The sequence below is a fragment of the Prionailurus bengalensis genome, chromosome D1 (genome assembly GCF_016509475.1).
Source record: "Prionailurus bengalensis isolate Pbe53 chromosome D1, Fcat_Pben_1.1_paternal_pri, whole genome shotgun sequence".
Taxonomy (NCBI): Eukaryota; Metazoa; Chordata; class Mammalia; order Carnivora; family Felidae; genus Prionailurus; species Prionailurus bengalensis.
The window spans coordinates 14,677,014-14,695,767 of NC_057346.1; the positions used below are offsets into that span (position 1 = coordinate 14,677,014).

General features: G+C 48.0%; 1 protein-coding gene across 7 annotated transcripts in view; it reads right to left on the reverse strand.

Moving 5' to 3' along the window:
- Window positions 1-18,754, reverse strand: part of SIK3 (SIK family kinase 3) — a 249,807-nt gene that overhangs the window by 18,902 nt on the left and 212,151 nt on the right. For 3 of the 7 annotated variants that reach the window (XM_043579414.1, XM_043579413.1, XM_043579412.1), the window contains exons 7-16: window positions 13,611-13,729; window positions 12,952-13,062; window positions 12,568-12,711; window positions 12,060-12,137; window positions 11,503-11,612; window positions 10,033-10,186; window positions 9,614-9,769; window positions 6,427-6,497; window positions 4,004-4,147; window positions 107-257 (exon numbers count right to left, since the gene is read on the reverse strand). In XM_043579414.1, coding sequence (XP_043435349.1) covers window positions 107-257; window positions 4,004-4,147; window positions 6,427-6,497; window positions 9,614-9,769; window positions 10,033-10,186; window positions 11,503-11,612; window positions 12,060-12,137; window positions 12,568-12,711; window positions 12,952-13,062; window positions 13,611-13,729 — 1,238 coding nt within the window. The remainder of the gene's footprint in view (window positions 1-106; window positions 258-4,003; window positions 4,148-6,426; window positions 6,498-9,613; window positions 9,770-10,032; window positions 10,187-11,502; window positions 11,613-12,059; window positions 12,138-12,567; window positions 12,712-12,951; window positions 13,063-13,610; window positions 13,730-18,754) is intronic. The other 4 variants (XM_043579416.1, XM_043579418.1, XM_043579417.1 and 1 more) reach the window with 4 other exon arrangements.

Consider the following 18,754-nt stretch of genomic DNA (forward strand, 5'->3'; position numbering starts at 1 on the left):
CTGAACCTTGACACGAACAGGGCCGAGGTTTGCCACCCCGGTCCTCCACGCTATTGCTCTGCGTTCCCCACGCTTCTCCAGAGGTGCCTGCCGTCTCTCCCATTACCTGCTGCAGCTGTTTGATGCTGCTGCTGTTGGCCAGCTTTTCCAAGTGAGCTTTGAAGGCCTGGATGCTTGCAGCCCCATCTGAGAACCGGCGCACGGGGGAGAAACGCTCCGTGGGGAGGTGCAGGGTGTTGGAGTCCTTGTAGGTAGAGCTAAATACATGGGAAGAGAAGGTCAGGGGCGAGGACTCAGGGCCTTTGACCACATCACCCAGGGACTGCTGTTCCAGAAGAACGCAAAGATGGCTGGCTGCACGTGCAGCCCTGTCTGTGTATTACGCCATTTCCGGGCCATCTCCAGAGGCCAGCCATTTCCCTAGCCTGCTGCCCTTTACAGAACTCCAGCTGCACGTCTTCCATTTCCACTTACCTTGAGCTGGCTTAATTTCCAAGCCCGGTGAGGTCCTGGAATCAAATACATCCAGTTCTTACAGATACACTAGGTCAAAGAGAAGAGCCTCTCCGTAGCCCTCAGGCCAAGCTGTATGGGGGCTCTTGTTTTCATACTCGGGATTCTCTAGCATCTTTCGAAACCTAAAATTCACCGTCTGACCCGGTTTTCCCTGAGCAGTACTCTCTGTATGACCCAAAGGAAACTATAGTCAGCTTTGTGGCAAAGGCCTGGCTTGGAAGTCATAGGTTCTGTGCCAGAAAGTGGAGGGTGGAGGTTCATGTGGGAGGAAAGTTGGGGGGGGGTGGGGCTTCTGATCCCCAGATGGAGACGGCACATTCTTAAGGAATGTGGGCCTCAAGATCTTGCACGCGAAACCGGTCAACGCAAATAAGGTTGCCCGCTGTGAAAATTCACTGCCCAGAGCGGCATGCCTCCCCCAAGCCCCCTAACAACAGAGGAATCGTGTGGACTGCCTACAAAACCCCACTGCTCAGTCAGAGCACAGCCAGTATCTCACAGAGAGAACGAATGACAGCATCAGAGTCAGAAGCTAACACCTTTGTCACCTAATCAGAACGAGATGTTTATGGGTTGAGGTAAGCAGATAAAAGACTGCCCAGGCAGCATTCCAGCAGCTGATGGAGAGGATCAGGGTTTCATGTCCAGGGCGGAGATGGTATCACACTGAACCATGGGTGAAATGCTGTACTGCCTGGCTAGCTGCTCGCTCTGGACTGAAGCAGAACAAGGCTAAGGAAGCAGGGTGAGAAGCGAGCTCAAATACAATGCAGATGGGGAGGGCCTCGGAGGCTCCGATGGCTGCGTGCAGAGCAGTCAGGGGTCCTGGCCGCGGGGGAAAGCCCACTGCCCTGCCTTTGCGAAGGACTTTGGGGTCAGGCTCCACCCGAAGCTCGGCACGGAGGTGCGCGCAGGACATGAGCACGGACACACAGGTGTAACACAAGACACGTGACTTTGGCAGACACTCTCCAGAGGCAGCAATCACGAAAGCCTCTTTCCAGGAACATCTCGGTACTTCTAGTCTTGTTTCTACTTCGAGGGTCTGGAGTCAAAGCAGGCAAATAATACTGTTTTCTCCTAAAATCAGAGCCTCAGGCTTTCAATATTTTCTGACACTGGACCCGTTTCGGATTCCCTCAGAAAGCTGTGCTCTTAGGGTGGTGAATACGACCTGACTGCACAAAACCCACTCTCTTCTGTCAGAGTGGCAACTCCCAGGCCCAGGTGTTTCATGACTTTTCCAGAAGCTCAGGACCGACCCAGGTCAGTCTGGCACAGAAACTCGGGAGGGACGGTTCCGATGCAGTTGCTCATTTTGGAAGCACTGACGAGACCGATTTGTTTTACTTTTATCAGCAATCACGTTCGAGCTCAGGACAGCCTCCTATGAGGCTGATATTCCCACTACCCTTTTCAAACAGGAACTTGGTTCCCCACCTCAAAAAAAAATCCATTCTGTGTTTGTTTTTTAAATTACACTTAAAATAAGTTGTTTTTTTTTTTTAATTTTAAATTATACTTTCAGGATTGAAAAGGTTGAGGAGACCCCTCTTCTGTCCCCACACTGGACTTCATGAATTATACCCCGGAAGAACAGATGTCTATGCTGTTTTTAAGCCATTTCCTCCAGAAAATGAGAGGGACTCAATGATCTGTCTCGGCCGCTCAAGTCCAGTGTTTTACGGCTTTGCAAAGTTTCTCTTTTCCTCTGAAGACCGATTTCGGTCTCTGGTGTTGCCATATTTTTATAGTAACCCCCTCCGCACACACCAGTTTGTATCAGTGCCCCACTTCACACAAGGTGCCACTCATCGAACGTTCATTCCAATTCAAACTCGCTTGACCACAGGAAACCCTTGAAACACTCTACCGAGAGCGTCCACACGAAAGCAGACGGCGGACAGATTTTTCAGTGGGCCAGGCCCTGACAGGGAGCCGTGACACAAACGGGGCTGTTGCCACCGTGGCCTTCCTCACTAAACAAGCGTAAACAGGGCCGAGACTCCGCGATAAAGGCTGACTGTGGGGCAGGTGCCGACCTTCACGTTTCCCCACGAAGACTATCTCCTGAGGAGCGCGTTCAATCTAGTCGGGACACCCGACGGACTTCAGCTCAACTGCAGACCCTGACAGAGGCTAAAAAACTGTCAGGCTGTGGAGGCAGGGAGGACAGAAACAAGGAGGAACAAAGAGACAGAGGTTCTGTTAGGTAACAGTGGAGAGCTCAGAGCTGTTGAGAAATCACAGAAAATTTATGGCGGGGGTTGGGGTGGGGTGGGGAGGGGCAGCCCTCCAATAACTACTCCGAGGACCTTTCCGTGCAGTGCCCTCACAGCGCAGGTCCTGAGAGATTCTCCTCAGAACAACACTGTCTCTCCGGGCCAGGGACACCGTTTTATTTGAGAGCCGCCATTCCTGCTAGTCCCTACCAGACCATTTTTACGGTTATTCACGGTCGTCTCGAAGAGCTTATCTGCCTTCTCTCAGAGTTGCCAACGCAGCACTGATTATGTCTCAGTCTGCACAGAGTCCACCTGTCCCTGCTGATTGTGTGGACGCCTGACGGGGAACTAGTCACAATAAAAACACTGTTGTCAAGCTCGCCAGTGTGAGCTGGCGACCAGATTTAATAACAACGCATCCACAAACTTCCTTTCCTTGGAACCCCACTGCTTTTCAACTTTCCCAAGTAAGGCTGCTTTCACCATCCTCCCAACGAGATGGAAATAAAATGAGCTCTAGCAATCGGTGGTGGCTTGGGAAGTGTGGCCCACGAGACGGGGGACAGCTTTGGGGTGGACACAGGTAAGAACTGTAGTCGTCGAGGTGTCTGCAGAAGGTAGTCACCTTCTTAAGCCAGAGGCAGGGGTCACTCCCCTGTGCTCCCAGGCTTACTTGTACTCAGTTTTATGACGTTTCCTTGGCCAGGAAGCTTAAGCTTGTTATTTCTTCAAGAGGATGAATTACAAATGTAACAGAGACCTAGTAAAAGATTTCAGCCTTCAGAATATTATTGCAAGAATGACTTCTTGAGCACAACACTCAAGAGAATGCAGTATCTCTGCTCCACCATTCACAAAGGGATGCTCCTTCCTCCATGTCCAAGCTCACTGTTCAGTGGTGACATGGTAAGAAATGCTCAGGCTTTGGAAGGTGACGGGTTACTAAGGGTCCAGTCTATCGATATGGCTACAAATCCTCCCATTTCCAGCTGGCCTCCTTGCAGGTTTCAAGTTCAATCTCATCTCTGAGTCAACACCTGGAATCACGAGAATCAACTGCAGACCATAAACATGTCTACAAGGGAAAGGGAAAGAAGAATCTCGTACTGCCCTGCGCACTGCTTAGTGAAAGGAGCTGAGAAGATGTGAGCTCAGGATGCTGTTTAAAGCCTCGATGCGGGTCACCGTCACTGGAAGCACAGCAAGGAGGGTGCCTGCCCGATGAGCCTCGAGGAGCTCACGTAGCTCATGTGGCTACTCACCGATGCTGATCAGGTACCAGGTGAGGAGGCCAGACCCGGGAACGGAAAGGCTGCTGTCCTAGCTGCCGCTGTAGGTCCGGTGGGATCTCAGCTGTAGGGTTGGTCATGGCCAGTGTGTGCCTTTTGGACCTATTTGCCAAGTACCTGCAACAGGCAGGAACACATTTCATAGTAAAAAAGACAGACAGGAATGTTCCTCAGCAAGAAGCATCAGAAGTTCATCCAAAGCACTCAGAATGAAATCGTGCCAGAGCTCAGAAAGGGCTCAGCGGCAAACAGATCCCTGGCTGGATGGAAGTGAGACACGTTCAGCTGGCCAACAAAAGCTGGCTTACCGCTGCAGCGGCTGGATTCGGGACCTGAGAGCAGCCACCGAGAGAAGAGAGAAAACAGATGGGAGCTCACAAAGAAGATCGATTTTCCTTACTGCATGCCATTTGAAAGAAGAATTTGTTTCCCACTTGTTAATTTTATTCCTCCTTGCTCTCCAAATTTCCAAAATCCAAGTCGGAGGAAATGAGCCCTAAGAGTTATTCCTAGAGATGAGCCAAGAGAGATATTCAGAAGGGCTCCATGGAGTCTTTAGATCCCAATGGCCCCTGGGTTTTGAGACTGTCCTCACTTATAAGTCCTTCCAACTGTGGCTGAGCGCTTTCAAAACCCCCCTTCCCTCCTGCCCCATGACTGTAAGTCAATCATCAGAGAAGAAACACGGACATCGTCCCGAGGGAACCACATTCTCTAGAGGATGAAGAAATGAAACCACATGAAATGTTCAGAATTGGTTTTAGGGGGAAAAAAAGGCAAGGTGAGAAAAACTCAAGTTTCAAAAGCTTAGGAATTGACAAGCTAATGACTTTTATTCTAATGATCTATTGGATGCACTACTTAGTCAACAGCAAACATCAGCTATGGGCCCCCCTTCATCTAGCTGACGGCTTCCTCCTGTCACTGATGCTCTTCCTGGGTGTGCAGAGAAGAAGCATTATCCCTCCCCATTACATCAGCACTGATGGGCTGATGTACCCCGTCTAAATACCCTTTAAATGTTGGTCTCGAGAAAAAAGAAGGTGGAGCCGGAGGAAGTAAAATCCAAGACAAAGAAGATAAAGTGATACGCAACTATCTAATTAATTACGGTAGGAAGGCAGGAAGTTTCCTAGTTTGTTTGTTTTGTTTTTTTTTTTCCAGGACACCAGCAGGGCCCATCAGCAAACTATAGAAACAACAACATCAAGAGGGGAAAAAAGAAAAGAAAAAAAAAGGTTACCACAATTTTTCTTCTATTGGCTGACCCGCCTGCCAACACCCTGTTCTCCACTCTTCTTTCCAAATGGGACCAGCTTCTTTTTGAACAGCAGCTCTCACATACAGAGCTGCTGGGGGTAAGAAGAGAGTACTGGCCAGCAACTGTCAGGTTCTTAAAAAGTGGTCTTGCTTCATTCTCAACTACTTCGCCCATTTAAGCTAAAAACAGTTAACGGACTAGAGAGTGATTGGTGGTATGTCAACTGGCCCAAGAGAAAGCCATCAGCGGTTTCATACCCATTTGATAAAGACACCCAAAGTTTCCCCGAGAGCCCGTGAAAACCATTTTATTTCAACTTCCCTCAAGGGAAAAACATATAATCTTGAAGGACACCTGTGTTTCTGGGAAAATACATGCTGGATTCTGGTCCAAACCGCCCCCACCCCCGCCCCGGCCCTTCCCGGGAAATAAGAAAGACAACTCCCACGGGGGGGGGGGTGGGAGGGGGCACGCACGGGGCTGCAGACCACAGCTAACGGGGGCTGAGGTAAAGTGAACAGTACAGCACGCCTGATGGTCACTGCCGTTCTCTGCGAGTTAGGCATCTCTCAACAAGGTTCTGCAAACAATGGATAATCTGCATCTGTCCCTGGCCCGAATCCCATATTCTTTTTTCATTATCTCTTTGTTGGTACAAGGGGATGGAAGAAGCACACGGCAAACAGTACGAGAGGCATTCATTCTCCTGGAAAGGAAGAGTCCGTGCCAGAGGTCCATGGCCAGACTAGCTAGGATCACTGTCATCCCAGATCGCCAATTCCTTTTCAGTAAACAGTTCTTGGCAGGTAGGAGCAGGCTTTGCGCCTGGTGAATACTATCGGAGTTGCAAATATGAAGGCAGGGGGCAAGTAAGGAAGGAGGGAGGAGAGAAAAAGTTCTCATGGTTATTGCTGTCACTTAGGGGACTTCCAGTGGTGCTTACAGAAATGACATTTTCTGGGTAGTCTTCTGTTACTTCCATGTGGGGAGGAACATGCCATCTGGCTTGAGCAAAGAGACCACACAAATGTTGAAGCTGCACTGTACCACCTCCTTGGGCAGAGGTGACCTTTCGTTGGTTGCAGGGGGAGCCTGCCCAAGGACGCTCTGCGAGCACCGCCAGATGTCACATTACCTCTGCACAGCTTCCTGGTCTGGCTCCCCATCTGAGCTCTCCTCGTCCACAGGGGTAACTGCCGGCGCTGCCTGGAGAGAGACAGGAAGGAAAAGCTCAAGGTGGCGCTTCTTCCGTAGGAGCTCTTACTCTAGAAACCGGACGTGGGACAGGCCTTTCTGTTCATTCTCTTATTTACGAAACTTTCCCAGGACCCCTGGGTTATACAGGACTTTCACAGGCCCTTCTAGCGTTCCATTTTTACCTCGCTCGGGTGGTTTTAATTTGGATTTCTTCCTCTGAGTCATCTTCATTCATTCATTAATTCATCCAACAAAGAGCTGAATGCCTACTATGTTCCAGGATAAAATGTGAATTCACAAATATAGTTCTTGCCCTCTTTTTTTTTACAGTCCAGTGGAGGACAGAGACAAGTAAACAGAAAAGTACAGAATAGCACGCCCAAGTCCTCCAACGGCATCTCGGGGGGGTCTAACACTTCATCTGAGACCTGAAGGGTAGACAGGAGCTGGCCGCGCAGGGAGGAAAAGGGTCACAGCCTTCGGGGTTTCTAGGCTGAGAGAAAAGAGCAGGCCTGCAGGTCCCTGAGGACCTGAAAATACAGCAGAAGCTTGTTTACCTGGAATGTCTAGGCACTGACCTGTTGTTTCATACGAATGTTATCACCAGTGTTCAGATGTCTCTAGTGCCAGAAAAGCGTGATGGTTTTTTAACAGCACATTTTAGTACACGTATAATTGTGCAGTTGCGATTCAATGCTTGAAAATAGCTGTCACCCACCCAAACACACACGTGCATCGAGAACCACCACGATGCACGCATTATTGTGACGTCCTCATCTACGTGAGGATGGGAGTGCTGAACGCCCTTCATAGCTCCTCACAGCCTGGTGGCTCTCATAATCACCATACTTCAGGCACTAGAACAAAATGTCATACTTCCATGATCACAAAAGAGCTTTTTTTTTTTTTTTTTTTCTTAACGGACGATCACGATAAAACAAAACAAAAACTTTGGGAGTAATTCCAATGTTTAAATACTGCTAGGGTGTTCGGATCCCTTACTTTAGTTCCTTGAGGCTGGAGTGAACAGGGTTAGGCAGGAAGTGGCCATGGATGAGGCAGGAGAGGGATACGGCGGCCAGTTATAAATGGCCTGGAATACCACATTAAGAAGTGTATTTTGAGGAGCGGCAGCGGTGAATCACTAAAGGATTTCAGGCAGGGACATGATGTTAATAAAATTTGTACTCTAGAAAGCTAGCTTGCTCGAGTTGCATTGTGAGAAGGGCTGGTGGTGGGGATTAGGGGACAAGACCGGAGGCAAGGAAGCTAGTTAGGAGGCCACTGTGTCAATCTCGGCGAAGGATGACAGCGATTTCCGGAAGGAGCGGTGGAGGACGGAAGTAAGGCACTGGATAATTGACTTGATACAGGGATGAGGGAGAGGGAAGAGTTAAGACAGATCCCACATTTCTAGCTTGTGTAACCAGGAGAACAACAGTGCCAGTCACTGTTACCCAGGAGGAGAAACAGGTTACACGCAGTCATTTGAGGACATGTCGAATTAAAATTGTGAGGACTTCTGGGATAACCAACTAAATCTCTGCTGGAGGCAGTCAGCTGTGCGAAGTGGACAATGCAGAAGAGAAGAGGGCTCTGAGCTGAAGAATCACTCGGTAACAGATTATGCGAGTGGACAAGATCATCCAGAGAGAGTGTGTAAAATGAGATGGAAAGAGGGCCTAAGATAAAATGTGGGTTTCACGGACTTTAAGGAACAAGCAGAAAAAGGAACCGGAAAAGGAGAGGCAGGAGGAAAATGAGAATGAAGTATCACAGAAGCCAAAAGAAGACAGTATTTTAAAGAGAAAAAAATGGTCAGCAGTGACTAATACGGTTGGAAGATCCAAAAAGATAAAGATTAAAAATTCCCCCCAAATCTATCAACAAAAGTTTGTTAGTGACCTTGACAAAAAAGTTACAGTGGACAGAGTATGTCACTCTACCTCCCGCAGAGCTATTCCCGATCCTTCATAACCTACATTGTTCTTGTCCTTCCCTGAATGCCTCTGCCACCGCCGAGTCCACAACACTCACTCTGGCACTTAATCACACATGGCTTTTTACTATTATTCCGACACTTCACATATGTTGATCCCTCCTTTTCCCGATAGCCCTGTTACTGGAAGTGTGGCCCACGGACCCGTGTGGGTCCACAAAGTGTTTTGTTACCAATCCATGGTAAAGTTAGTACAGAAATAAAGAGTAAGCTTTTAGAAACCTTTATGGCAATTTAACAGAGCAATTCTGTCTGTTGACAATCTAGCCTTGTATGTTGTATGTTTTAAAATTGTTATTTCTCTAATTATTCACTTCTTTGTATTTTACAAAGGTATTAATCCCATGATGGATTGAAGGGGGATAAAGGTCCTCAGCAAGAGGTATGTTGAGAAGCAGAGCCCTAAAAACCTAGTAAGGGCTATGGATGTAATTAGCACCCAATCGTGGGGTGCTGTAGGACTGAACGAATGAATGAAAGAATGAATTTACCTACGAAAGGAAAATAACCAGAACCCAGGGAAGGAAAAGAATCTTTGAAGGTTACCATTATGTGTGCGTGCGTGTATCTCTATATATACATAAAAAATAAAAAAGATGGGGCTGAGAGATACCAACTGACTAGGTTAGAGTTTATGGAAGCCAAATAATCGACTAATCCAGTCGAAAATGTGAAGTAGTGTTAATCAAGGAGAGAGGGCTGGTGACAAGATAATCTTGCAAGCCAGCGTAAAGGGCAGTGCATTCTAGAGAAAACTGTTAGGCGCCACCCTCTGGCAGGGAGGAGTTACGGGGTGAGGGCTGTGTAAGTCAGGCCACTGCGACTCACTGTGGCCTGCGAGGCTGTGGCAGCACTCAAGGTGGGTGGGTGGGGGGGCCTGTAAGTGGCCCACTGAGGAAACAGGCTTCAGCGTAGTAACTGTTTGGTTAAGTCAAGGAGTTCGCCACACGTTAAGTCTGGAAAATCCTACAAGCCTGAAGAAAATGGGAATATGCTGAGCATCAGACGTTAGAGGAAGAGGACATTCCAATATTTAGGTTGGTGACCTTGGGTTCCCAGCTGTAGGCCCGCAACTTCTCTATCAAAGTATCTGAGAAAGTCGGTCGGGCCCTGTGCCGCTACTCACTGGTGTCATGGTGACAAGCGGGGAGGGTCCCCGTGGGCGCTTCAGCAGCTGCTGGGCATGTAGTTGGATGTTGGCTCCTCCATCCGATGCCCTCCGGCCGAGGGGGCCCATTCCATTCAGCAGCTGTAGGGTGGGAGGCTGTAAGAGGGACTGCTCCTGTCGCAAGCACAAGTGGGCAGGACAGAGCGGTGAGAGGGGAAAGGGGGAGGGAGAAAAGACCAGTACTCTGGCCCACTGAAATGAGGGGATCCTTCAAGTATGTACAGACCGATCCTCCCTGTCACCCAAGCTGCTGTGCAAGAGAAATCAGCCTTCGCTATAAGGATACCCTTAAATCCTGGGCGAGGTCCCTCAAAGGCTCTCAGAGGAAGCTCAAATGTGTTTCTCCACGGGGCAAGTCCTCTCCCACATCCAGGTACCTTGTACTCAAGCTGTCCAGTTGGTTGCAAGTTTTGCATGGGCAGCAGGTTGTGCATGAAGTTCATGTTAGTGGCCACCTGCAGGAATGGGGCCTGAGGGTTGACTCCAGGAAAACCAGGCAGGAGCTTCTGCAGGTCTTCCATAACTTCCGTGCTGGAAGGAAACGGGATGACAGAGGAGGTGGGTTAATGCTCTTACTCGGATCCCCAAACTGATGACACTACTAAGTTCAGCACAACATATTTTACTTCTCTCCTTTCCTCCTCAATTTGTACTTCTAAGGCCCCAGAGCAAGGAGAAGCCTAGTGTATGGAATCTGGCTCTCTGCCATCCTACTGTTTGGGACTGGGGCTTGCTATTCTTCATTGACCTCTCATGTACAACCAACAGCTTTGAGCCAAGAGGAAATAGTGGCACCGGTCCAGTTCGGGTTTTCAAAGCCTGGAGGTGAACAGCAACTTTCTGGAGGACACAGACCATCCACTGAAACAATGGCTTCCCGAAGTAGCAACTGATTCACCAGGGAAAGAATGTAATTTCTCCTGTCAGTGCCTGATGGGACAGATAAGTAGTGGATGCGCAGGGCTCTCATGCTCCAACGGGGAGGTTTACAGCATGCTTTCAAATAAGAGATCTTTCCACTGACAGAGTGACACAGGACTCCACCCCTCTGCAGCTGACAGTCTTCGTAGCCAGAATGTTCCCCTGTTGCCTGTTTGATCACAGGCCGAGAATGAGAAACGTAAAGCAAGCAATCAGCAGGCCTCGGGAGGCTTTTTTGGAAATCGCTCAGAGGAAAAAGGAATTCATAAGAACACTAGCTTTGCCCCTAATTGAACTCTCAAGAGAACTCTTGCTCTAACCTCCTCTTCCCAGCAGAGTAGAGGAAATATCCAGAAAAGAGGTAAGGCTATTTTTAATGTTGAAAGTCTTCAAATGCAGAACAAACACAGACAGAGCCAGCCTTCGGTACATTTCCCCTTGTGAGGGCATCATGCTAAAGGACTGTTTGGGGAAAATGTTTTGGGAAACTGGTACTTATTTGGTACGGTTTTGGATTCTTGTTCACTTAGTTTAATTCTTAACTTACATAAATTACGCCGTATCGTTAGTCATCCCTTCCTAGTTGAGTTTTACATTAGAACATGTAGTAAACAACATCTCTGAAAGACGTCAAACTCAGATGAATTTTAAGGGGTACTTTTATCTGACTTAGAGCCAAGTCAGTGTGATGACTGTGATGACTCACAGCCCCTCTGTGAGCCAAGATGCTACCATGCTCTTCACCAAAGTATTGTGATCAACTGACGTAATGGCGGCCATCGGCCTACCATGTATCTACCAGGGACACTGAACTGGGTACACGCATGTCTTGGCCACTGGATTCGATCTCATCTGGGAAACACAATGAAGCAGGAAAAAGGAACCATGATAGGAACTCAGAGTCAGGGCTGTTGGATAATACTCACCGTGGGTCAGCCACACCCACTGTGTGCCTCCTCATTGACAAATAGCGGACCAACGCTTCAGGGGAGGGCTCTTCACCCTCATCACTGTCCAAGTTCAATGTCCCATCCGGCTGTGGTGGAAAGAAATACAATCAAATCAGAAATCAAAAGTAAGTCAAAACAAATAATTAATTAAAAAAATTTTTTAAGCTTATTTATTTATTTGGAGGGAGGGAGGGACAGAGAGAGAGAGAGAGAGAGAGAGAGAGAGAGAGCAAGCGAGCATGCAGGGAGGGGCAAAGAAAGGGAGAGAGAGAATCCCAAGTAGGCTCTGCGCTGTCAGTGTGGAGCCGATGTGGGGCTGTGAGATTGTGACCTGAGCCAAAACCAAGAGTCAGATGCTTAACCAACTGAGCCACCCACGTGCACCGCACCCCCCCCCCCCAAATTTTTTTAATTAAAAAAAAAGAGAAAGAAAAGAAATGAAAGGTAATTCTAAATAAGAAGCCAGGAAAAGCATCAAAAAATATGGGGAAGAAAATGGTTTGGGCTGACACCCATCAGAGGTCACTACTCGCCTCCACAATCTGGTTCTCAGGGTTGATTAGCTGCACCTGGGGAACGCTGATGTTCATGGTGGCACCGGCCTGCTCCGCCTGGAAAGTGGTACATATGTATATACCCTTACCTCAAGTGCTAGAGGGAAACAACAATGGTCTTTCAAAGGATTCTTGATTGCTAAAGTCTATGTTTCTACCTCTGAGTCTTTGGCTCTTCTGCCCTTAGGAGCTACAACAAGGAAGCATTCTTTAGAGAAAATAGTCTCTCTCAATGATTGACTGTTTCTTAAAAAAAAAAAAAAAAAAAAAGTAACTCTTGTTGTCCGTCCTGAGTACTGGAATATCTTTCCATCCTCTCTGTCAAAGAAAGGTTCTGACCTCCGCTTGACAAGGAAGAGATGACAGACGGGAGGGGATGGAGGTAAGGAAGAACAGGTAACTCTCTTAGACTTAGTGAGCAGTGGGTACCCATCCCTCGTCCCCTGTGTTACTTGTCCTGAATCAGGTCACTGGAGTTATTGCCCACCTGGACATTGACTGGTGCTTGAAAGGCCATGGCACGGGGCAAGCTAGGAGGCGCTCCGACACGCAGGGTTTTGTGTCTCTTATGTCGATCACATAGCAGGCTGTAGATTGCACTATAGTGATCGTAGGCATCCGATCTTAATGACTAACAAGAGAGAAGGGAAAAGAGTAGAAAACCCTGGTGAAATGGCATGTCAGTAACCAAAACCCTTTCAGTGGTACAGGAGAAGACCAAGCATCTCCTGGTCAAGGCTCACTGAGGGGCAGAGGAAGAACAGGGAGAAAACAAACAGACTAAAGTTCCCAGGGAGGAGAAAACGTGGAAAGGGCAGGACAGAGGGAAAGCGGCTACACTTTACTTTGTTCTCCACTCCTTTAGAGATACCTGTAGTGTCCGCTCTTTGTCCAGTCCCATGTCCTCCATGGCCAAGAGGACTTCCTCATTCAGGGGATCAATCTGTCTCTCTTCCTTTAATTGCTGGCATTCAGCTATTAACTGTAACATTAAAAAAAGGCAAGCTATCAAAGCCCCAACTCACCATGTCAAGATGGCATACCGTATATAATAAACAGGCTGTTCCATGCCCCCTAGCTTGGGATATTTTTGGCCTCAGACAACCCTGAGCAAGCAAGTCCTAGATACTCAGCTGTAGGCAGACAAGATCTCCATCTTCCTGAGGTCCTTTGGGATGGCCATAACGGTTTAAATAAAGGTATGCTACAGAAGCCACCGAACCGAACACACAGACAAGAGGAAGGAGATACCCCATGGTAGATGAGCAGCCAGAAATGTGGGCTGTTTCGACAGCCAAGGAGGGACTATGATTTGGGGGCAAGCAGGAGGGACTGGTATCACTCTTCTCCAACAACCCAGCTGGTTAAAAATTCCCTCCTCCTGGCATGCATCCCTTGCTGCTTGAGTAACACACAATAGTCTGTTCCCAGCACCCATCTTTTTGGGTCCTGGCCTGATTACGATCTCGGGCAAAAGGGACGGCTGGAGCTCTAAGAGGAGCTTCCTGAGGCAAGCAGCACCCAGCTCACCCTGTCAAAGTTGGGATCGGCGTCCCCTAGCTTCATCCACTTGTGCTTGCAGATCTGCTCCATCGAGAGGCGTTTACTGGGGTCTAACACCAGCATGTGGCGGATCAGGTGCTCACACTCTGCAACAGACAAGAAGAGCCTCAGTCTCTTGTTCAGTCCCTTGTTCAGTCTCCACAAGGGAGGTACCCATGCAGCCGAGGAGCTCGAGGCAAGGCAAGCAGATGGATTTTCCAGCTCCTTGCTTCCAATTTGTCTCTCTTGCTCCTTACCTCACCACTTACTCCACAAGGGACTGGGCAAAGGCAGGAAGAGGCGGAGGAAAGAGGCAGTGGGGTTAATACCTTCGTTAAAAGTCTGACCAGTCTAGGGATAATCCATGAGTTTCATTTGTTTATATGATGTACAGCCCCACTTCACACAATTAATGAATAACGGAGTGTCCTCTAAAGAGATACAGTATCTTACAAAGTTCTCAAAACATTTAGTTCTACCTTCCTATATATATTACTACGTGCATACTAATGCTTCTGGCGTGGTGTCCAGAGCGCCCTTCCAACCTCAAAATCTAAATTTCCAGTGGTCCAAGGTGTCGGAGGAGAGGCACAGGACGCTCCCTACCCCACACAGGGACTCTGTTGCTTGCCTTACTTACCATCTTCTCGATGTTTACTTAAACACTCACAAGGGCACACAACTGGGCTCGGAACTACGGAGATTCAGGTGAGTATTTTCTTGGATGGTTCATACTACATATTATGTTACAGAAAGTGCAATGGACTCACAATCAAGGAACCTATATTCTGATTTCAAAACCACCCTCTAAGTTTTGTCATCTGCAAGCTGGGGGTATCGAGGATGACGCGGGAGTAGTGCTTGTGTCGAAGACGGCGGCGATGATAAGAAGAGCGGTACTAACACACGGTCTCTGGAGCCTGGAACAACTCCTCTCCTCTCACCTCATCCCCACAGCAGTCCTAAGCAGGAAGGCACTATCGTCACTGCCGTTTTAGAGACGGTAAAACACAGGCACGGAGAAGTCAAGACACGTGGCCAAGATCACACAGTGAGTCAGATCCCAAAGCTGACAGTCCGATGCTTCGGCTGGCGCCCTTTAACCACGCGCCATGCTGCCTCTGGACTGCGCATGGCTGTGGACGGGACCCAGGCTCCTGAGCCATTCATTTAACATCCTCGTCCAGGCTACCATCATCTCTTGCTTAGACTCCTGCAAAAGTCTCCTAGCTGGTCTTTCCACTTCCACCCTTGCTCCCTGACAATTTGGTCTCTAGGGAGAAGCAAAGGGCCTGTGTCTAAGACATAAATCTGAGCTAGCATGACCTCGCCTACAACTTTCCAGTCTCTTCCCACAACCAGAGAATGAAGTCCAAAGTCCTGGACCCAGAGGCCGCCATCTCTGCCCCTGGCCTCACATTCTGCCACACTCCCTCTGCTCACGGAGCTCCAGCGGCACCGGCAATCTCTCTGGGCTGTGCCTGTGCTTAGCACACTCCCCACGGTAGCCTTTGCACTTGCTGCTTCCTTGGACCTTCACACCGCTGGCTCCTTGCCACTCAGGAGAGAACTTAAATGCCACTTGCTCAGAGAGTTCTTCCCTGGCCACCAACTCAGTCTAAAGTGGGCCTCCGGTCACTCTAGTCCACCACACTAATTCCCTCCACACAAATAAATGACTTCTTCTGAAACCACCTTATTTACTTCTTTGTTGTCCAGCTACCCCGACCACAGTGTGAGGCCCAGGTCTTTCTTAGCGATGTTTCCAGTATCAAACCCCCAATAGCAGAGATGGTTTTTATACCTAAAAGGAGCTGAATCAATAGCTATGGAGTATATGAATATTTATGGAAATCCTAATCAAACAAGATTATGTTTGTGAAAATGCTTTTTAAAACTACAGTTCTGGGGAGGGGGGTGAGGAGGTGGATGAAATAGAGGAAGGGGGATAAAAGGCACACATTTCCAGTTATAAAATAAGTAGGAAGCAAAGAAGCAATATGCAGCATTGGGAGTATAGGTAATGATAGTGTTACAACTTTAGGGGCACCTGGCTGGCTCAGTCAGAAGAGCGAGCGACTCTTAATCTTGGGGTTGGGAGTTCGAGCCCCACGCTGGGTGTGAAGATTACTTAAATAAATTAAAACTTCAAAAACATAGCGTAGCAACTTCACAGGGTCACAGGTGGTAGGCAGCTAGATTTCTTGTGGTCACTGGTAATGCACACAAATGCTGAATCACTATGTTGTACTCCTGAAACTACTACAGTATTATATGTTAGTGACACTTCAATTACAAAAAAGAAACTTAAAAAAAAAAAAAAAAACCTGTGAAATTCCCTGTAAGATATAGGTCTCAAAACTGTCTGTTTCCATTTCATTACAGCGGTCCCGAAGATGAAACTGGCCTGTGGTAAGAGCAAGGACAAATCGGTGCTGATTTTAAAAGACTTTCTGTATACAAGTCACTGTGCTTACCAACTTTATTTCACTGAATCTTCACAACAGTCCTAAATTAGCTTCTATTATTAGCCCCCTTTATAAAAGAGGAAACACGGGAACGTGCTCAACACTGCAGAGTAACGGCGGGGCTGGGACTAAACAGATATGCTCTCGACCACCCTTCATGTGGATATTAATTCTGTTTGATCTATCTTTCCGGAGTGAATTCAACTCTGCAGCCCCACAGTTTCTGCACCATTTGGCAAACACTGTTCTAAATCACCATCTTAAAAGGAATACAGAGAATAATTAAGACAATTTATTCAATTTTAAATTTACTCTAACTTTGAAAGAAAATACAAAAAGGAAGGTCCCTATATCAAAATGATTTTAGAGCAGGCACCAACTTGTTCTTGCCTTATAATTAAAAATATAGTCAAATGCAGCGTAGACCCTAAAACCTGTAGGTTTAGGAAAGAACCTAGGAAACAGAGTACACGTCATCCACATTACACTTGTATTAAAATTATGTTTCCAGGGGAGCCAGGCTATACCCCACAAGTGCAGCAATGGTACAGATTATAAATATCTTTGACACACACCTTTATGATCTGCTATCACCTGGGAGGGAAAACATGTTCTTAATTTAAAAAGTTACTACAAGTAAAGACCCCCAGGTAGTGGGGAGGCCTGTGCCGGATTCGAAAGCGGTGAAGTTATGGTTAGGGCCTCTAGATGGCACTCTTCTGTCTTCTTTCAGTTTCCACACAGTGTGTGGTGCATGAAAGGTGAGTCCTCTACCAGATGACCGAGTCAGAAAGACGTTCAGTTACAGGCTTGCTTTAAGACAGCATTTCCAAGGTAGTTTCCTTAAAAACAAAAGAAATCAACACCAATATAATCAGCCTTGCTTTGAAGATGTAGCTAGCTCAATTTGGGATCCTGAAACCTGTATTCAGCCAGCCTTCATCACTATTTGATTTCAGATGCCTTGGAAATTCCCCAGAAAAATGTGAACAAGAATTTATATACACAAAAATTGCACGTAATTTCGGTCTGTTCAAGGAGCCCCCAAATCATGCCACGGGTTTCTCTGAAGTCTACGGGTCCCAGGTTGAGGCTTCTTGGTGACAGTGAAAATACCTAAGAGACCAGAGTTTTTAATCACGTGTGCCCTCCAGAATATCCAGCGTGCAAAGGAACAGAAATCTCACTTTCCATGTGTTGCACAGATGGTAAAACACGACAAAATGCAGAAAGCCAGATATTATCATCAACTCCTACTTCCTACACAGCTCGTGAAATTCAATTCAAGCTAGATTTGAACACACCATTCTACAGAAAATATGGACAGAGGGTGAAGACAAAGGCAATCAATGCCCCAAACCTACTTCCACAATAAACCACGGGACAGTCGATTCAAATGAGTGGAAAGAAGACAGGGCCTCAGATCAAACGGCACACACGTCAACCTTTCCAGCTGCCAAAGTGCTCTAGTTTAATGTCAAAAACGGCCCCATCCCTGGATCCCTCCCTTGGACAGGCAAGGAGACCGAAGCGTTTCTTAGTGCTGGTGTGCGCCAGCCCAGTGAGGGGTCCCTGCAGCCGCCGCCTCAATCTGCCCCGTGCAGGACACCGACCCCCGACACTGGCAGTGTGAATGGCCCTGGGCCCTGAAACTCGATCTGCCCACAGAATGCTAACAGGGATGCTCCGCTCAGGCTCTACCCTGCGGCGCTGACGGGTGTTTGGATGACTCTCTGGAGAGAGAGCTGCTGGTTGGGCTGGGTCCTCAAATGGGAATTACTGGAGACTGCCAGCGCAATTCCATCTGAGAGGACCGGGTCTCGAACACCTTCCTTCTTTTTGAAACTTGATAATAAACAGTTTTCTCTAAGGGGTTGAAAGTATTTGGCCTGGGGTGTGGAGGGGTGGGGGCGCTAAAGTAAAGGATGGGGAAGGGGAATTAAAAACCAAGGTCAAATTCACCAAAGAGAGTTAAAGGAAGTTTCGAGGCCAGGAGAAGAAATGAAAACTCAATTTCTGGACTCAAAGTCTGAGAACATGGCCCCTGAAGACAGGTGAAAGGCTACGGGGTTGATCTACCCTGGAGAAGAGAAGGTGTATGTGCAGCAGCCAGGGGTGTACAGGGTGTCCTTCAAGTATGGGAAGGGCTTTTATAAAGAAAACAAAGTGGATTGACACCATGCTGCTCCAGGGGCCTGGATCGAGATAATCAGGAAGTAGCAAGTTCACTTTGGGACACATCTTTCTAATTGTGAGACTTGATCCAAACTCCTGGGCCAGGGTCTTAGGGATCTGAGAAGGGGGCCTCTCAGGGGAGCGAGAAGGGCAGTCAGGTGAGCAGGGCCACACGTGCAGTGCGGCTGATGTTATATCCGCCGGTCAGGTTAGTGTTCTGAGTAGGAGTTCGCTTGCAAAGTTAAGTCCAGAAGCAACCAGGTAGGATGAACTCCTCAGTCCCCCTCCAGGCCCGAAAACCATGTAACTGTGAAAAGGGAATGATCCGCGTCCTGTGAAATAGCATCATTATCACCAGACACGTTTAATCAGAGGCCGGCACCTGAGATGTCATCAGAAGGGCTCCCAGCATGATGCGAGGACAGAGCCAGGGTCTGCCTGAGCTGTGCGGCCACAGCGCCTACCACACCCGACACAGAACACGCCCCC